Source organism: Centroberyx gerrardi, chromosome 10 (assembly GCF_048128805.1).
Source record: "Centroberyx gerrardi isolate f3 chromosome 10, fCenGer3.hap1.cur.20231027, whole genome shotgun sequence".
NCBI classification, from domain to species: Eukaryota; Metazoa; Chordata; class Actinopteri; order Beryciformes; family Berycidae; genus Centroberyx; species Centroberyx gerrardi.
This window is the reverse complement of record NC_136006.1, coordinates 8,308,963-8,326,460: the sequence shown is the minus strand read 5'-3', so window position 1 is coordinate 8,326,460 and position 17,498 is coordinate 8,308,963. Positions and strand designations below refer to the sequence as shown.

The following is a 17,498-nucleotide window of genomic DNA, read 5'->3' as shown; positions in this document are numbered from 1 at the left end:
AAAATAAGTGAGAGGCTCGTTTTTTATATATTGGGAGAACCTGCTTTGTCAAAGTCCTGTCTCCCACTTTTTTTTTTTTTACCAAAGTTCAACATCCCTTTAAGTAAATGGGGAGTGTTGCTCAGGGATTCAAACCTGCGAGACACCTACCAGCTTTATTCTAACTTTTCACAGCCCATGTGATTGTACAACCATTCTGTTGAGGGCTACATATTTATTTTCTGTTACACACTCACTTCCCCCACACCAAGTGTTTTTTCCAGGCAGTTGAGAGATTGTACAACCATTACATGTATTTTCTAAACAGGTGGCGCACACGTAGGCATCTGGACAATTGGAGTTACAGCAGTGGGTTGCTCACCTTCCAGGTCGCTCTGTTCTCCGCTCAGCCTCTTGAAGAGCGACCGCATCACCTTGGCGCTGCCGAAGCGTTTGAAGCGGGCTCGCACATTTTCATGATACCACTCCAAAGTGCCGATCTTCAGCACTCTGTTAAAAGAAAGGAAGTTGACAAAAAAAGAGGGTGAATAATTGACAAATTTCTAGAGATTAAGAGATTAATCACAAAGAGCACCTGTAGAAATAGAGACAAATTCAGATACAAAAAACAAGTGCTGTTGTGTTTTATTACTTTCACTAACACAAATAAACGTCAGCAGACACCGTTAGTCATCTTTTTACTTGACTTCTCTGAGAGCATGATACACGCACATGACCATGACGTCATCAAATAATTAGTTAACACAACCATTAATGTATTCTGTTCAATACACTACAAGTGCAATATGTTTGTTTGTTTTTTTTTACATCTGTTTTTGCACAGAGCAAGAGCAAGAATTTCTGGACTTGTATGATAAAGTATGGTGGATTTCTTTTGTCAGATTCAGCTATGCAGATTTAGCAACACAGAAAGGGATTTGGCAGGCATTGTCAGAGACCAGTGAAAAAATGTTTTTCAGTACTCACTCTCATCTGAACAAAAAAATAGTGGTGGTATAATAGTTACATAAGGAGTTGAAATGAGCTCATATTCGCCACCAGGCATTCAGCAGAGCTTGAGCAGTGAATGGGTTTTAAAGCTGCATCTGTGGGGCTTTATTGACATTGAGATTCATTAAATTCAGTGAGAGCTTGATGACTATTTCTGTGATAAAAGGCAATAAATAGAGTTAGGGGGTCTGAGGATGAACGAGCAATCAATACATTGAAGACGAGGTTTTTGGAGTGTCCATTGGTCCTATAGGAATGTATTGGAAAGCCACACCCAGGCAAGCAAGACTAAGTAGCTTTATAGTGAAGCAGTTGACAAGATTTTGGTCAGAATTGATCAGAACGATGGAAAAAGATTGGAGAATAGAGTTGAAAATGGTCAGAGTTATGCTTTAATGCTGCCTCACTTCAGATTTTATGTTCTTCTAATTGGTTTGATTTGGTCTTTCCTACCTGGCCATGCGACACGGGTCGCACACCCAGCCGTGCTCCTTCTTGTTGTAGCGGCTGCAGGCCTTGCAGGTGAACAGCTGGCAGTCCAGACACTGGCGCTTACTGTTGACCAGGAACTTGAAGGGCTGGAGACAGCGAATGCAGTGAGACTCAGTCAGGCTGCTCTGGTTGCCCAACAACTCTCTCTTGGTGTCTTCCTTCTCAATCATGGTCTTCAGGTCGCTAAAAAAGACAAGGTTGGAAATGTGAAGGGATGGATGAGTGGAATGAACTAATTTGAATTAATAGAGTTGTTAGTCATGATGAAGCTGTGCAGATGTGTGGAAAAATGAACAAAAACGCCAAATGGACGTTTTAACTTAGTTTACCAAGGAAAGAGACAATAACAGCTGGATGACAAATATTTAAATAAGTTTATATTCCTGTCCACCTTAACCCCCAACCCCCAGTAGGATCACTTTAACAGGAGGAGATGAAGTAATGTAATTATTACCACACATCCATGAATGTAATCCCATCCAAATCTGCCATGTCAGTAACTTTTACATACAGCATGCACCTGCTTCTGTCAAGATTCTGGCCTGTTTTACCTATGAACATTTCCTCTGTAAAGATTGTCTGGAAAACATTTCAGTCTTCATGTTAGTACCTGATAATACTTGAGGCATCAGGCTGCAGTAAAGAATCTGTGTGAGGGCCTGAGTGCTTAAAGCCTGCGAGGTATACAGCAAAACAGCAGCAAACAAAACAAATTTAAAAAACAAAGGCTCATTTTCCATGCCTTCAGTGGATTTTCTTTCACATCTGGTAACATATCAGTGGTATTAACTACGCAACTGGCTCCGGGTAACACAAGTCCCTCTCTTTTAACTATCTCTCCAGTGAGCACAATCAAATATATGGCAACACAAATAGCCCGAAGCCAAAAAAATGCCATCAGTTTATGGCTGAAGACAGAGTTATTGCTTCTTGCTGTCTTAAAGGAGACCATATGTTAAAAGAATGGAACAACATAAGACAAAAGATAAGATAAGACAAAAAAAGTTATTCATTATAAACAGTAAAAAAAGAGAGATTTGTGTATTTCTTGAAGGAAAATGACTTTTAATGTATCCTTATGCAACAGATTAGTGTCTTGTAGCTTGTGTCCTTGTGCAAGAGGTTCATCTGCATTACTCAGCAAACAAAAACAAATTTGTACTTTGGGGGTCAATAAAGGATCACAAAAAGTATACTACATTGACTTTCAAATAGTGTCATTATGGCAACCGCACCCATCTGGTACTCAAAGCAGGTTAAAATAAACAGAGAAAGAAAGAAAGAAAATTATTTGCATTATAATTCTTAGGTGTTTGACATACAAGCATGGCTGTCTAAGTCCACTGCTGACTCCACATATTTTATGGCTACAACTCAGAAATGGCAAAACACCAACATTGCTGTCGCAACATAGTTCACTACATAGCGTTGAGTAGTAGCCTAAAGGAATATCTGTCATGACATATTTTCTAAATAAAAAACAAAAAACAAAAAACAAAAAAACACAAATGCACAAATGTATTCCGTTATGTTAAGTAAAAAATAATGTATTCTGAGAGACTCTGGGAACCTACCCTACCCAACCCAGGTATTACTCATGTTTTTAGAAACTTGAATACAGCTAAAAGAAATAATAAAAAAAAACTTTATACCATTGCATTGTACAAAAGTTATATGAGGCATGAATTCTGGCTAACAAACATGAGCTAGGAGATGGCTGTCAACACATGGAACACATGGCTTCATTTCTGCATCTCTGTGTAAATATTATGTCAGCCTTATTACATGGAAAAGTCCAGTAAGTCCAGTTAAGGCAAAAATACTGCAATGCATCTCCAGGAAACATTTGGGTCTGCTGTTACAAATTATGAAAGTGTTATTTAGACAGGTGAGATATAGATCCACTGTGCCTAGCCTCTTGATTTAGACCCTAATCGCTACTGTATTAATATATAAGTTAGCATAACATAATAAAAATGAAATTAAAAATTAAAAATAGTATGCTAAAACGTCACGGGACCCATTGCATGAACCGATAGCCTATAATATGTTCTGCTAATCCTGTGGGACTACAAAGGTGCATGTGAAAAATGCAAAGGCAAAAGTGAATATATAATCTTACAAAATCCCTTCTATATTGATGACAAATAAATTCAAATTCTGTCCACTTGAATGAACTGGCTACTAATTGTTCTAGCTATGAAATGGTCTGGCACCAAACTGTTTTAGAGACATGAGTGTGTGTTAGAATATATCTATATCTATATATCTATATATCAATAGCTATGTCTATATCTATATCGACATCAATATCTATATCTATATATCTATATATCTATATCGATCTATATCTATATCTACATCAATATCTATATCCATATCTATACTTACATTGACATCAATATCTATATTTACATCAGCATCAACAATATCTATATCTATCTATCAATCTATCTCTATCTATATATCTATCTATATCTATATCTATATATATATATCTATATCTATACCTACTGTATATCTAAATCTACACCCAATCCATGCATCCGTCCATCTATCTATCTATCTATCTATCTATCTATCTATCTATCTATCTATCTATCTATCCATCTATCTATCTATCTATCTATCTATCTATCTGCAGGACTCACAGTTTGGGTCAGAAACAGTTACAGTTTACAGTAAAGAACACAGTAGACATCTATCACAGCAGTATTTCTGTCATTTTCTTCCCGAGTGAGGCTAAGTGAGGATAGGCCTTCAAAACCTTCTGTCTTACTGCTGCTCTGGTTTATATTTAACATGTTAGCATGTCTTTGTTTGTTCCAGTTCCGCTGAGTAAAAGGCATAGTCAAGTCAAAATTAAATTAAATTAAACACTGGTTGTCTTGAAGGCTCATATGGAAGAAAGCAATGTTTCGTTCAACAGATACTCTTCATGGTTCTGTTACGCATAAAATAAGAAGTAGCAGGAACACCAGTGTGGTTGGCGGTGGTCTCAAGTTTTTGCCCTTGTGCTCACTAGTGCTGGGTGGTAATGCGTTACTCAGTAACACTTTACAGTATGATGACTATTCAAGTAGCATAACACATTTCACTATTACATTTTCAGTTATTATACTACAATTACCAATCCAATCCACCCCGTCCCCTTCCTCATAATTAGTCAAAATCCTCTCAGCTGGTAGTTCATAGCAACACAATTATCTTTAAAATGAGTAATGCATAATATATTACTTTTTTGAGTAGAGATCTTTCACTCAAGTTTCAAGTTTCAAGTTTATTTTCCATTTACATAAAAATGCATTGGAATTCTTGATCACGAGCCTCATGTCAGTCGGGCAAAAAACTACAACAAAAAAACACATAAGAGACAGAGTAAAAAAAAAGGACAAAGACACATAAGAAATAAAAGCATGATAAAACATAAAACATATGCAGCACTGAAGCCTGTCATCCTTCCAGTATCCCCTAACACTACTTAACGTTTTGGTTCAACTGCAGTTGCCCTGAACTCCATGATGGATGTTTGAAAATGTTCTGTCATCAGCTAATAATTATACCGGTACCATGCATCAACTCCAGGCACAACCACAGCTGAATTCTACTCAAAATGCTTTAAAAAAAAAAAAGGCAAAGCCAAATCCCATTTAACAAACAGATCTTTCCTCAATTCTGTGTGACACCAACGTTCTTGGCCACTCCTTACACTTACAAATCACTTCATGACTTTTCTTCAGCACAAGTTTGAGAGGAGAAGCAGACTCATGGTGATACTTGGAAAAGCAGCAGCCTCACTCAGTGCCACAAGATGCTGACGGCAGCAACGAGAGAAGTTCACCTAACAAGTCCCACATGCCATCTAGTGCAGGCAGACTCTGGCAAACACCCACTAAGGATGAGAGGATGCTTATTGTTGGGTTTCTTTTTTTTTCAGGCTTCTTCAATCATGCCCAGGTCATAGGGATAAAAGGGAAACTTTGTAACGACCCTATAACCTTCTGCAGATACAGCTCAGCAGCTGCTGGACATTAGCGAGTAATATCTGTTAAATCTGTCCTCCTCTGAAACATGAAATCCCAGAGACTTGGTATACATCCTGACCTTCTGTGATTTGAATAAGATCCATGCTGTAGGCAACTTCCAAGCTGCATCGGTACATGGCGGTCAAGATTCAATATCAAAGACGAGTGCGATGGCATGCCAAAAATGGGAAAATGAATGAATGAGAAACTTCAGCATGACTCTGAAACTTCAAACTGCAAAGAACTATTGGAATCGGTAAGGGAATTAGAAATTTGTAAGATGTTTACTGTAATGTTAATTCTAGAAACCGAGCGACAAGACGGCGAACGAGATTTCAAACGACAGCAGACACCGCTCACATTATATCTGGCAGTTTAAGCTGGTCTAACAATATAAATTCAAAACATATAACAAAATTGTTTGCTGATGTTTTCTGGTGGTTTAGTGGACTGTGAACTCGCAATACGGGTTTGCAGCTGACTCATAACCTTTGCCACATGTCTTTCCCCATTTCTCTCGCTTCTCTCATGCACAATTAAATAAAGTCAACGCTATAAAAAGAACCTTAACAAAATAGTTCTTGACTAAGTCCATTTCGTAGATGTTCTAGACAGTATTACCAAATATCACACACGAGTATGTCCTCAAAATCCTCCTTTTCCTCCCGTTATTTGATTCAAACCAGGAACTGCAGTGTTTTTGCTTAACTGGCAAAGCTCAGGAATCCTGCTGCGGCAGCCAGACATTCACTTAGGAGCAGACAGTTATGAAGACCCGAGTAACTGCGTGTGTTTCCATACATGGTGATCTCCTCTCAGTGTCCGCCTATACACAAATCATCCTCTCTCTAGTTTTATTTCTCTCTTTTACTTTGATTCTGACCGTCTTTCTCCTCTTTGTCTCTCAGTCTTTTCTCTTAACATCTTCCAGTCGCCTCTGTGTCTTTCTTTGCAAGTGAATTCAAGCAAGTTTCTGACCATTTATCATAACCTCCATACTTGATATAAGGCAGAGAGAGAAATAAAGAAACAGGGACCGAAACAAACACGGGCACAGATGCAGAGACACACAGAAAGGATTATTGAGTCTAAAACCATAGCATAATGGTTTCCAGAGAAAGACCTTAGCTGCAGCCCACAGATGACTAGCTTTGCAGACAATTTTCCATTTCCCGTCAGTTGATTGGTTACATCCTTGGCCAAAACGCCTTTCAAACAGCCTGTTATACGATGTCATCACGTGAAGGAAGCCATTCATTTGATTTTAGGTGTATTAGATAGACAGATAGACAGATAGATAGATAGATAGATAGATAGATAGATAGATAGATAGATAGAAAGATAGATAGACTGGAAATGTGAAAAGATACTAGTCACTTAATGGTAATGGATGAAACTTGGTACATTGATGTTTTTATGTAGCATTACTTAGCATTTAGCGTTGTTTACACAGTTCTATGCTGCTTTGTATTTTGAGTTTCTACTCCTGCTCATTGAATCTCAAGAGGAAGAGGAAGCCATGTTTCCATACTAAAATGTTCCTGAAAAGTTCCATGTACTTTCAGTGGTACGGTGATACCAGTCGAACATCTGTCCTTGCTCAGATTACTAACCATCCTTAGTCTGCAAAAACCAACCAACATTTTGCTGAGTGAACGCCACAATCCATTATTCTTTCAACATTCACATCAGCCATTCCTAACAAACAGTACTTAAACTGTCAAGCCTACTGCAACTCGCTCGTCCCATTCACCAAAACTAAAAACCAAAAATAATTGATTCTTCCATTTCCCCAAGAATTATAAACTACTGGAATACACAGTCCAGCTGTTGATCTGCTTCATTAAAACACAATTTGGACAACTCAAGCTTTTAATCACACATTTATCACAGATGTTCAGCTCTTACATTTAGGTTTCTGAATTTAAGAGATCAAATATTTCAAACCCCGTGTTTAATATTTCGCTGTGGCAGCTGCACATGTAAGGAAAATGTTCTTCAGTAGGTAGACTATGAAGGACTATGAAGGATTAATTTGTGTTGAAACCTTTGAATAAATCTCAAGGCAGACAAGTGAAAGTATTGTTTTGCAGAGCGCAATGTTGTTTGAATGTCTGAATCAGGGTGAAAAAGAACCACAGAATTATCCTGCAGTTATCCAGAGACAGACCGGTCCTGTCTCAGCCAAACCAATTTAGCCAAACCAACCGAGTTTTGAGAGAGTAGATAACCAAGAAAAACACCCGCAAATACAATCCAATTGCAGCACAGTCACATGCTGGACACATGCTGGGGTCAGTTCCAGAAAATACAGCTAGAGTACGAGTTACCAATCTTTACCTGTTTTCTTTAATGATGCTCCACCCACAAGAGGAACTATTTAGAAAATCGTTTGTACTAATGCAGTATAGATAGTATGTGGATGCTGCTGTAAGTTTGTTTGAAATTTGGAAAGTCCTATTGGAAAAAGCCAATAACTTCCATTATAAACAAATCATTTGACAATTAACTCTCCCAGTATGAATTTTTAGACCAAACAAACCTTGAAAATAAAACGTATATGAACTTATATGAGATTATATGAACTCTGTGTTATTTTTGTGTGCTGAAAACAAACTCCAAATTATTTCCAAAATATGTTCTTTCATTTTATGATCCGGCATATCTGTGGTTTCACAGGATCCAGGCGTGACAGTTTTGAAAGTAAACCACATGAATAAAAATCTGTACCTATTTATAGGTTCCAAAAGCCTCGGATGAAAACAACAATTGCCTGAACAGCAAACAACTGCTCATTTTGAACGGGAAACAAATAGCTGAAGAAGAACATTGGCACCGGAACAAAACCTAAAGTGGTTGCAATTGTTGAAGAAGAGGAACAGTGCTGTCTTCTATTTGGGAAGGAGAGAGAGAGAGAGAGAGAGAGAGAGAGAGAGTTGTTTTTCATTTAGCTGCAGCATCGTTAAAATTGGCCTTGTGACTTAGCTAGGCAATTCTCTGTTACAAGGGGAAACTTTTTCCACATTCACTCGTTAACAGCTGAGGCCCACATTTCCTCTATATATTGCCGCAGAATGTGATACGCAGAACGTATCGCCCTGCACTCCACCTGCAAGGCTGCATCATCTGGATGAAAATCAGTCAGGTGAGTTTCACTTACAGTCTCTGCCTCAAGAGAAACCTGTAAAGAACGCATGACAGGCCAAACTACTGGTTGGGTTTACGCTTGTGCAAAGGTACTGGGCCAGATGAAAGATATCAAAAGTGTTTAACTGAAGAACTCAATGCATGCAACAATCTGGAAAATTGGTGCTATGTAAGGATGTGAGTTGAATTTATATTGAATGAATATCCAGAATACATTTGACTTATTTTTACACTCTACTGTATGGCATTTGTCTTGCACTGTCCCTTTGAGGCTGTGTTTCCCTTGCATCATATATTATGCATTACACACTATACATATCACATATTCTACATTGTATTATACCATCAAATGAATTGTGATCCTGATTCCTCACTAAGTCTCTTACGTTGGAGCTCCACTACCAGTGTCGCGTCGCGTTGCCATCAGCGTTGCGCCAACATGACGTTCTCCCTGCTCCACAGAGTGTGTTGACTTTTGAATGGATTCACCAGAAAACAATCAAAACGCAACACGAGCAGTGGAGCATCTTTCACTGCTGGTAAAGGAATCATTCCTTCGATGGCTGCCGGCTGATGGCAATGCCTGACGCCCGATGGCTGTAGTGGAGCAGGGCCGTTAGGCACAAAAATACAAAATGTAGCCTGTGATGTCATTTCATGGTATACACCAGACTAATATAGTATAATATGTAGGTCTTATAAAAGGGAGACATCAGATCTTCCACAAGGGTTTTCTGCACAATAAGATGTTGGTTGGTAAAATCAGATTTGACCTCTGGCTGGTGCCAAAAACAGATATTCTCTCTTGTTTTAACCTGCTTTCTGACTCTCATGTTCCTCTGCTCCTCTACTGAAGTTTTGAGAGGCAGGCAGGTGACCAGAGGGTTTGAGTCCCATGATGTTATGCAGGTAAATCAGTGCAAAAAGACTCCTGTCCTTGTCCACAGACAACCTGACACAAGCACTGTGTTTGGCAGTGACAATTCAATCCTCTGTGGAAGGGAACTTCAGCTAATCACAGGAAATTGTCTGAATTGATTCGGAGAGTATCTCAAGGTCTGGATCATTTTAAAGTGATTCAAATGGCAGAAACAAGCCTGAGGATTAGCTTTGATAAAAATAAACAGAAACATTTAATTCCTGGTGAACATAATATGAACCAGTAGGTAATCATATTGTTGTGTCTTGGATAACCATCTTCAGAAAGAGATTTCACATGAGGAATAAAAATAATCATGTTTGTGAAGCAAGTTGCCGGAGTCACAAGCACTTGTCGCACACTATAAAATATGAACCATATTGAGATGGGCCGCAATTCAATGAAAACTGAAATGGCCAGATATGCCATGCTATTACAATATTATTGTTGCTGTAACACAAGCTATCAAACAATCCACCAGTCAGCTTTGACATCCAGGTTCATTTGCTGGAATCGCATGAAATTCTTATGCGATACTGCAACAGATGTAGCTTGCCAACCAAAGTGTTTTTGTGAACAACCTAATGACGAGGTTTATTACTACACATTATTTAACCAGACAAGTTGACTAAGCATGCATTCTTTTTTCAGGTTTGTTCAGGTTAACTGAGCTGACTCTCAACTCCTAGGGCTAAAGACAAGACCGTTTACTGTAAGCTAAACTTAGAAACAAATCTGCCTCATTATTATTAAATTAAGCTTCTCTATTTCTATCCCGCTTGTAATATATTTAGCCATTATTCCCACACAGCCACTTCTCCACTGGACCTCCATGATGTGGTTACAAGGAGATTTGCAATGCAACTGCAAAGCCTCTATAGGTCAGAGGTTTGATCCCAGTCTGCAGCAATGTGTCTTGCAGAACTGTCCTTGATCAAGATCCTACCTTCTCATCAAGAGTGTCAGCTAAATGCCTTAAAATGATATGCCATTAAAGATATGTATATATGATAAGTGTAAAGCCTTTTGGTGTGCGGTTGAATGTTTTCATCGTTTTGTGGACCATTATTCCTGCTCTCACCAGCACCAGACTGCTGCTGGATCCTCATCCTCATCCACAATGCAGGATATGAGGAAATTCTCCCTAAACCTCTTCCTCCCACAGTCTGATATCTGTACCGTCCATCAGTGCCCATTTCCCAGGAGACATGTGACAGACAGAGCAGCAGCCTCTGAGTCAGGAGCAAATTATCTGAATCAGCTGTTGTTGACGTACTGCTCTACAGAGTTAGTCCACCCTTCTGGCATGTTTGGTAGAATATAGCAAGTAAATGGTCCTATTGTAAGTGTAGGTGTTTTTCAAATGGTGGATCTCATGTTGATTTCAGGGTTAGGGTTTCATCACAAGAACCGGTTGATCATCCAGCATACAAACAGAAACCGATGATTTGTAGAATCCATCTTCTTTAAGTGTAAAAAAAACAGCAGATCACCAATTATCTGGTATTACATGCATGGGTTTGATGTCAGGTCATGTGATTGCTGGCTCACCGTGGAATGTGAGTGGTTCAGTTAAGCTCAGGCTGACATGTTACGGTGCACTGAACCAACATCTGAGACGAATACAGTAAGTCTTTACAGTGGCCTATTCCCGCGTAATGACCTGTGTAATATCCAGTGCAAAAGTTTGAAACCCTTGAAAGCACATAATGTGTGAGGGATATTTTCACTGTGGACTAACACAGCGTTATTGTGCACTTATAATACTTTTCACAGGCTAGTACACTGGAATGAAGCCGTCATGAAGTTAAGAAGAACAGCTAAGTAGAATCAAGGTGCTTTTTTCTTGTTCATGACACTGGATGGCAAATTGAGTTTGCTAAATCTGTTAAAGTTCTTTTCAAAGCAACTTCTGAATTCCTTGTAACATTTGCAGCAGTTCTTGCCTTGAATTAACAATTAATTCAGAAGAATTGACATCCTCATCAATATTCTCCTGACTGTCATCTGAGGAGAAGTGAACAGCATGCCAGTGTCCTTTTTTTTTACTCTAGCAAGAACACTTGATTTGTAATCCTAGATCACAGAAATGGTGATTAAAAGGAGCAGATGCTGGAGGGATATCCATCTGAACGAACAAAAGCCTTGATTTCCACTGCATGGTTACATAGTATGCATTCAATGGAAGGTATTTAAGTACCACAGTATACATAGATACAAATCAAATGTACAATACAGAGGAGTTATGATTTAACAGATGGGTATATGATTCAATAGAAATATGATGTCAGTATTTGTCCACATATTATATTCGATCAAAATAAGTACAGATTTGAAAGAACAAACACAGCAATAGTAAGTATAGTTGCAGCAATACATGACGCATTACTGCTGACATTGTACAAAGCCACAAACAGAAAGTCAAAATTTCAAAGGTCACAAAGCATAAACCCCCAAAAAGAGAGAGGAAGGAGTCCAAAGTGAGGCTAACTCTCACTGGCGAAGAGTTCAGCATCAAAAGACTGGCTAGCTGTGGGTATTTGTTGAGAGGCAGATCTTCATCTGGAATAAAACAGCTATGTTATCTTTTCAACCTACCCAAGTCTGTCTTCCTCTTTCTTCCTCAGGTCAAAATCTCGCTGGACGACATCCCACACATGCTTGGCCTCCTCATCTGTGAGCTTGGAAAGATCCAGCTTCTTCCCCTCAGTCATGCCAGGCATCATGGTGAACTTTATGCCTGTAAGCCGGTGTTGGGCTACAGTGGGGTAATAAAAGATCAAATTGGTTGCTTGCAGAGCATGTGAAATAATGCTGTTATTCTACCTGAAGACTGTTGAGAGAGAGGTATGAGGGTGGGAGCAACATGGGAAGAGAAATGTCAAAGGAATAATAATTTTAAAGAGATGACAGAGTTTTGCAGAGTGCCGATTATCGTTCAGAGAGAAAAAATGAATGTAAACCTGCACTCAGAACATTGTTAATTTAAAAATGGATCGATAGCATTTGTTTTCTGAATAAGTTGCACTGCCTAACATTTTATGCAACATAATGCACAGAGGTTCATAACATGACCTGAACCTTAATCAGCTGGTCAGCGATTATAGATACAGTAGTTAGTGTTTTGGGGTCCAAAGATAAGCTTTTTAATTCCATGTTAAACAATTAATTGCTTAATAACTTTTGAAATCACTTAGTTGTTCATTCCTTCCTTCTTTTCTTCCAGTCTAGTCTAGTCTATGCTAGTCTAGTCTAGTCTAGTCTAGTCAAGTCTAGTCTTGTTTATTTATACAGTCTAGACTTGTTTATTTATATAGTCTAGTCTTGTTTATTTACATCGCTCTTTATCACAGTCAAGTCTCAAAGGGCTTTACATACCATCATATACATGTAATATACCATACTACATCATACATACTACATATATTTATATACATATCATACAGTATATCCTTCCTTCCTTCCTTCCTTCCTTCCTTCCTTCCATCCCCCATACCTGAACTGGCAGCAAGTTTTTATTGTTGCCATTAAGTTTGTGATAAATACAACAAGACTGAATATAAACCTGGTTGGAACAGCAACTTCCTGGACTGAGGCGTCCCAGGACCTCCGAGGGTTTATAATAATAGTTAAGTAAATTCCAGCAGCATCCATACAACAGGCCCATTTGCTATAATGACAGACTGCAATGAGGGATCATTACGTAGGTGTTAAAAAACACTTACAGACCGCAACACAATGAGTGTTTATTTTCACACTGGGATTCAGTGTGTGAATGGCTTTTAGACAGTCAAACTTGCTAAACTGTCATCTTGTCACTTTTTGTGACCTACCAAAATGTGGAAAGTACGGTTTGTGGCACCGTGAAAAGGGAAGGTTCAGGATTTTTAGAAACTTTTCACCACAGTCTCTCTTTCTGAGAAATTGGTGTCTGCTTCCTCTTTGCATTTGTTAGCAAGGAGCAGGTGAATGGAGTATGAAACTATTACTCTCAAAATCACATGAAAGTACTTTGAAACCGATGTATCACTTATACCTACTCTTACTGCATTGAGAAAGTATATGGAATTGCTTTCATGTGATTCTGAGTCATTCTTAAGCTGCCAGTCATGAGCCAATGATACCCAAAACTTGTCAGGAATTTGAAGGCTGCATGGATTTTTAGGCTGCTGCTGTTTTGCCTTCACAAAGCAGAGCAGAATAATAGTATTGATCAAGGGTCAGTGACTGGTTGTGTTGGAAGTGTTTGCCCAGATCAGGTGTTTAAAACCTCTCTGCCTCACACTAAGACAGCTCCCTACTGCTTCCCTGTGATCTGCGTAGGTTCGGCACAGTTTAGCCATCACACTGTTAGGTTACTCACAGTCTGCAGTCTCTGTTAAATGGAGCCTACCCAAATATTTCCTGTGGTCCAGCTTCACAATGGATTGATTTAGTTTCAGAAGATGAGCAAACTTCCACCCGTGTTGGCAGAGCAATACTCACATGCATACGTAAACGCAACACGCACTTACACTGACCCTCACACGCACACGCACACATATACACACAGGAATGTTCAGGGACATCACATAATTGTTTTGTTTTTCACGGGCCACATAAAACAATGGTCAAATGATGCGGTAATCTAATTTCTATTTCTGTAAATGGCAACTAATGTCAAGAGCAAGCACACCAGTTTGGCTATGAAACAACAAATCACATCTAAATGCTAGAATCTGAGATGCGTATTGTATTCTTCTACCAATGGAATATTACTGCAGACAACTTTCCCACAGTCATATTCATGCACTTAAGGAGGGAATCACATTTCCAGGTAGTATACCTAGGCCCTATATGTATTTGCTTAGCGGGTGTGAGCCACTTGGCATCTCATTCTGGTACATTAAGGCAACACTAAGAAAACCAAACAAACTACAAATTACATTACAATATCCTTTGTCCTTATTCTCAAAGCGATCAAATCTTCAATGGACTGTATATTGTGTGCTCTTGAAAGATTTGTACGCATTACATTTGCTGCAAACGCACATGATTCAACAGGTGCACATTTGAAAGACTCCTCATGTTTGCAAAAGGAAGGCTAGGCCTGATAACATGTACAGTATGCAGACACAGTCATGTAGTAGTTTCACCGGCAAAAGTGCAACACAGATCAAGCATGTATCCCTATTTTATTCCCATTCAAGCCACAATACACGTTCCTATCTGAAGGTCTAGAAAGGGCAGCCTTGGTGCAAGATGAAACAAATTAGTTAGCATTTTTTTCAAACACTCCTAAATACATCCTTTGTGTCTCTGATAACAGGTTGGGACCTTCTCACAGTTGAGAGCCATATCCCTGTAGCCCACTGGCAGTATCAATAACACAATTTTCTGGGGGCAAGAAAAGTATCATCCTGTCCAATAGAATTAACAGTAGATTGCAATAAGACCTCTGGGATTCAAACACAGGCAGGCTTTAACATCAATTATTAACCTCATAACATAACTCTTCAACATCGTCTGTAGATCAGTGAGCGCTGTAACTTACCTTGACCTCGGTGTTGACTGAGCAGCCTGCGGGTGTTTTTCCCCTGGAGAGCAGACCAGGCTGACTGCAGGACAAGCTAAGTAGCAGACAGCAATGCTGATCACATGTCTAGTTAACCAGGAGGACGAAGGGCTGGGAGGCAAGGCTCTTCTCCGCCTCCCTGGCCTCACTGCAAAAGGTCACGCTTTGGTGCTTTGGCCCCGCTGGCTCTATTCACAGTGTAACGAAAACTTTTGTGATGGTTATTGATTTACCTGTGCATTGGGAAATGCCCAATCTATGATGAATCAATCAATTAAGAAGCAATAATAATTAAGAAGAATGCACATACCAACAGTGTGCATTCGACCATGATACTGACTGCTCTACTTGAATATCTGATCTGATTTCTGACTTTTTACATCATACTGATCGCTCTTAACTAATTTGAATAATGCTCTTGAATAATTTCTGTTTTCACTGTTTTCAAAGTTTTTCAAATAACTTCTTTTAAGTTTTAAATTAACTACTTCTTAAATTGACAATGCACTTTGCTCACTGTTTTGCACTCATTTTTATTTATTTATTTAATTGTTTAGATTGTATGCATCATTGTTATGCATCAAACTCTGGGAGCTGCGAACACAATTTTGTTGTACTTGTACAATGACAATAAAAGGAAATCTTGAATCTTGGTCACTGGTGTGTAAGTGTGCACTATTGATCATGATGTTCTGTAGGAGGTTGGAAGCGCTCAGGTCACAAGTGAGGGATACTGTGTCTATATCACCCAAATAACAACTAACAAGTGACACCTCTTTATCAATGTCTGATATGCTGCATTCACATCTTTTACGGGAAAACGTAGGGAAGGCCTGATGGTTAAAGTTATAGCAGCTTCTTGGTGGAGTTTTTACCCGCTCTGAATGTGAACAGAATGCCAAACCTCACTCACATTGAAGGCTGCAAGTTTTACTTTCATCTTTTTCCCTGTTGATAATTGATGCAATGTTGTTTTGAAGGATACTGAGAAGCAGAATGTAGTTGTACGACTGTTATTTGCAGAGTGGGTGGGTTAACTTTCTTTCTGTTGGAGGAATCAGGTTCCACTCACTCAAGCCAGAGTTTTCCACTTGGAATTACAGCTTGGAAGACAATATTGTTTAAGTCAGGATCTTGTTTTTTTTTTTTTTTTTACAATAACCCTAATGCGATGTAAATGCAGAGTTGGAGGGAGTAAGGATGAACATCACAAAATAAACTCTTACAAATGTGATAGCGCATGCAGAAATGTACAACTAGAAACTGTGACTCATTAGGGACGAACATGAAAAGTGAGTCCAAATGACCGTAAATAGAAAAACCAGAAAGACCATTCTTTTTTAATTAATTTCTCTCATCCTCTCGCACAAGTAGTTCATGTTTTCCAAAGGGTTGATTTGAGCCATGTGACACGTCCAGCAATCCAATGTTCTTGTTTTCTCAACCATCAGGCCCAGTCGTCTGCCTGTGGACTAAATGAAGATGAAGAAAGTCTTTGGAAGAAGTCAAACCAACTAAGATTTATTTCTTAAAGTGATGTTGAACTTTGGGTTGTGTAACTTCCTGGCCATGATATAACCCCAAAATCAGTGATTCTCTGTTATCTAAAGTGACAGACAATAGAGACAATTGGAGTATTGTGTTTTTTTCTCTCTCCATTCACTGCCATTGTATGGCGAAACAGGTCTGAAAATCACACCTCTAGCACATAAATGAACGCGAACAAAGCAGAAAGGTTTAATAAACATAAAGAAAGTGATTCACTTAACCACACATGAGCGATAGTACTAGTTTTTTTTATATACTGTCAGAATCTGCTTTGTTCGCGTTTGTTGTGTGATTCTCAGATCTGATTCGCCACACAATGGCAGTGAATGGAGAGAGAAAAAAACACAACTCTCCTGTCGTCTCTACCGGAGCAACAGATAACACAGATTTTGGGGTTACATCATGTCCAGGAAGCTACACAACCCAAGGTACTACCAAAGTTCAACATCACTTTAATAAATTTGATTCTTATGGAACAATCTGTATATAGTTATTTTCATAAACACAGGCATAATACAGTCTGTGGTGGACTTTTCACCCAAACATACTGTGAGATGTTTCTGGTAATTTCTGTAGTCTCCTTGTTGCCTGTTCACTGCTTTACTTTTTAGTTCTTAGTCTACAAATAAAACATCAAGCAGGTAAGTAAAAGATTGATTGATAAACTGGTAGCAAACTGTTACACAAAATATATTATTGTGCAATACGATCTCGCTTTCACCTGATCCTATGCATGCAGGCTGAGGGTGTCTGTCCCCGGGTTCAGCAGATTACATAATACATCAGGATAGTCTAATTCAATTTAGAAGGCCAGATTCCAGCA

General features: G+C 38.9%; 1 protein-coding gene across 1 annotated transcript in view; it reads right to left on the bottom strand.

The window, feature by feature from the left end:
* mlphb (melanophilin b) overlaps positions 1-15,207 on the bottom strand; it is a 34,670-nt gene extending 19,463 nt beyond the window's left edge. Inside the window, exons 1-4 of the mRNA XM_078286211.1 lie at positions 15,107-15,207; positions 12,172-12,331; positions 1,444-1,665; positions 362-489 (exon numbers count right to left, since the gene is read on the bottom strand). Of these exons, the coding sequence (XP_078142337.1) occupies positions 362-489; positions 1,444-1,665; positions 12,172-12,299 (478 nt within the window). The 5' untranslated portion in view covers positions 12,300-12,331; positions 15,107-15,207. The remainder of the gene's footprint in view (positions 1-361; positions 490-1,443; positions 1,666-12,171; positions 12,332-15,106) is intronic.
* Between the last annotated feature and the right edge of the window lie 2,291 nt (positions 15,208-17,498).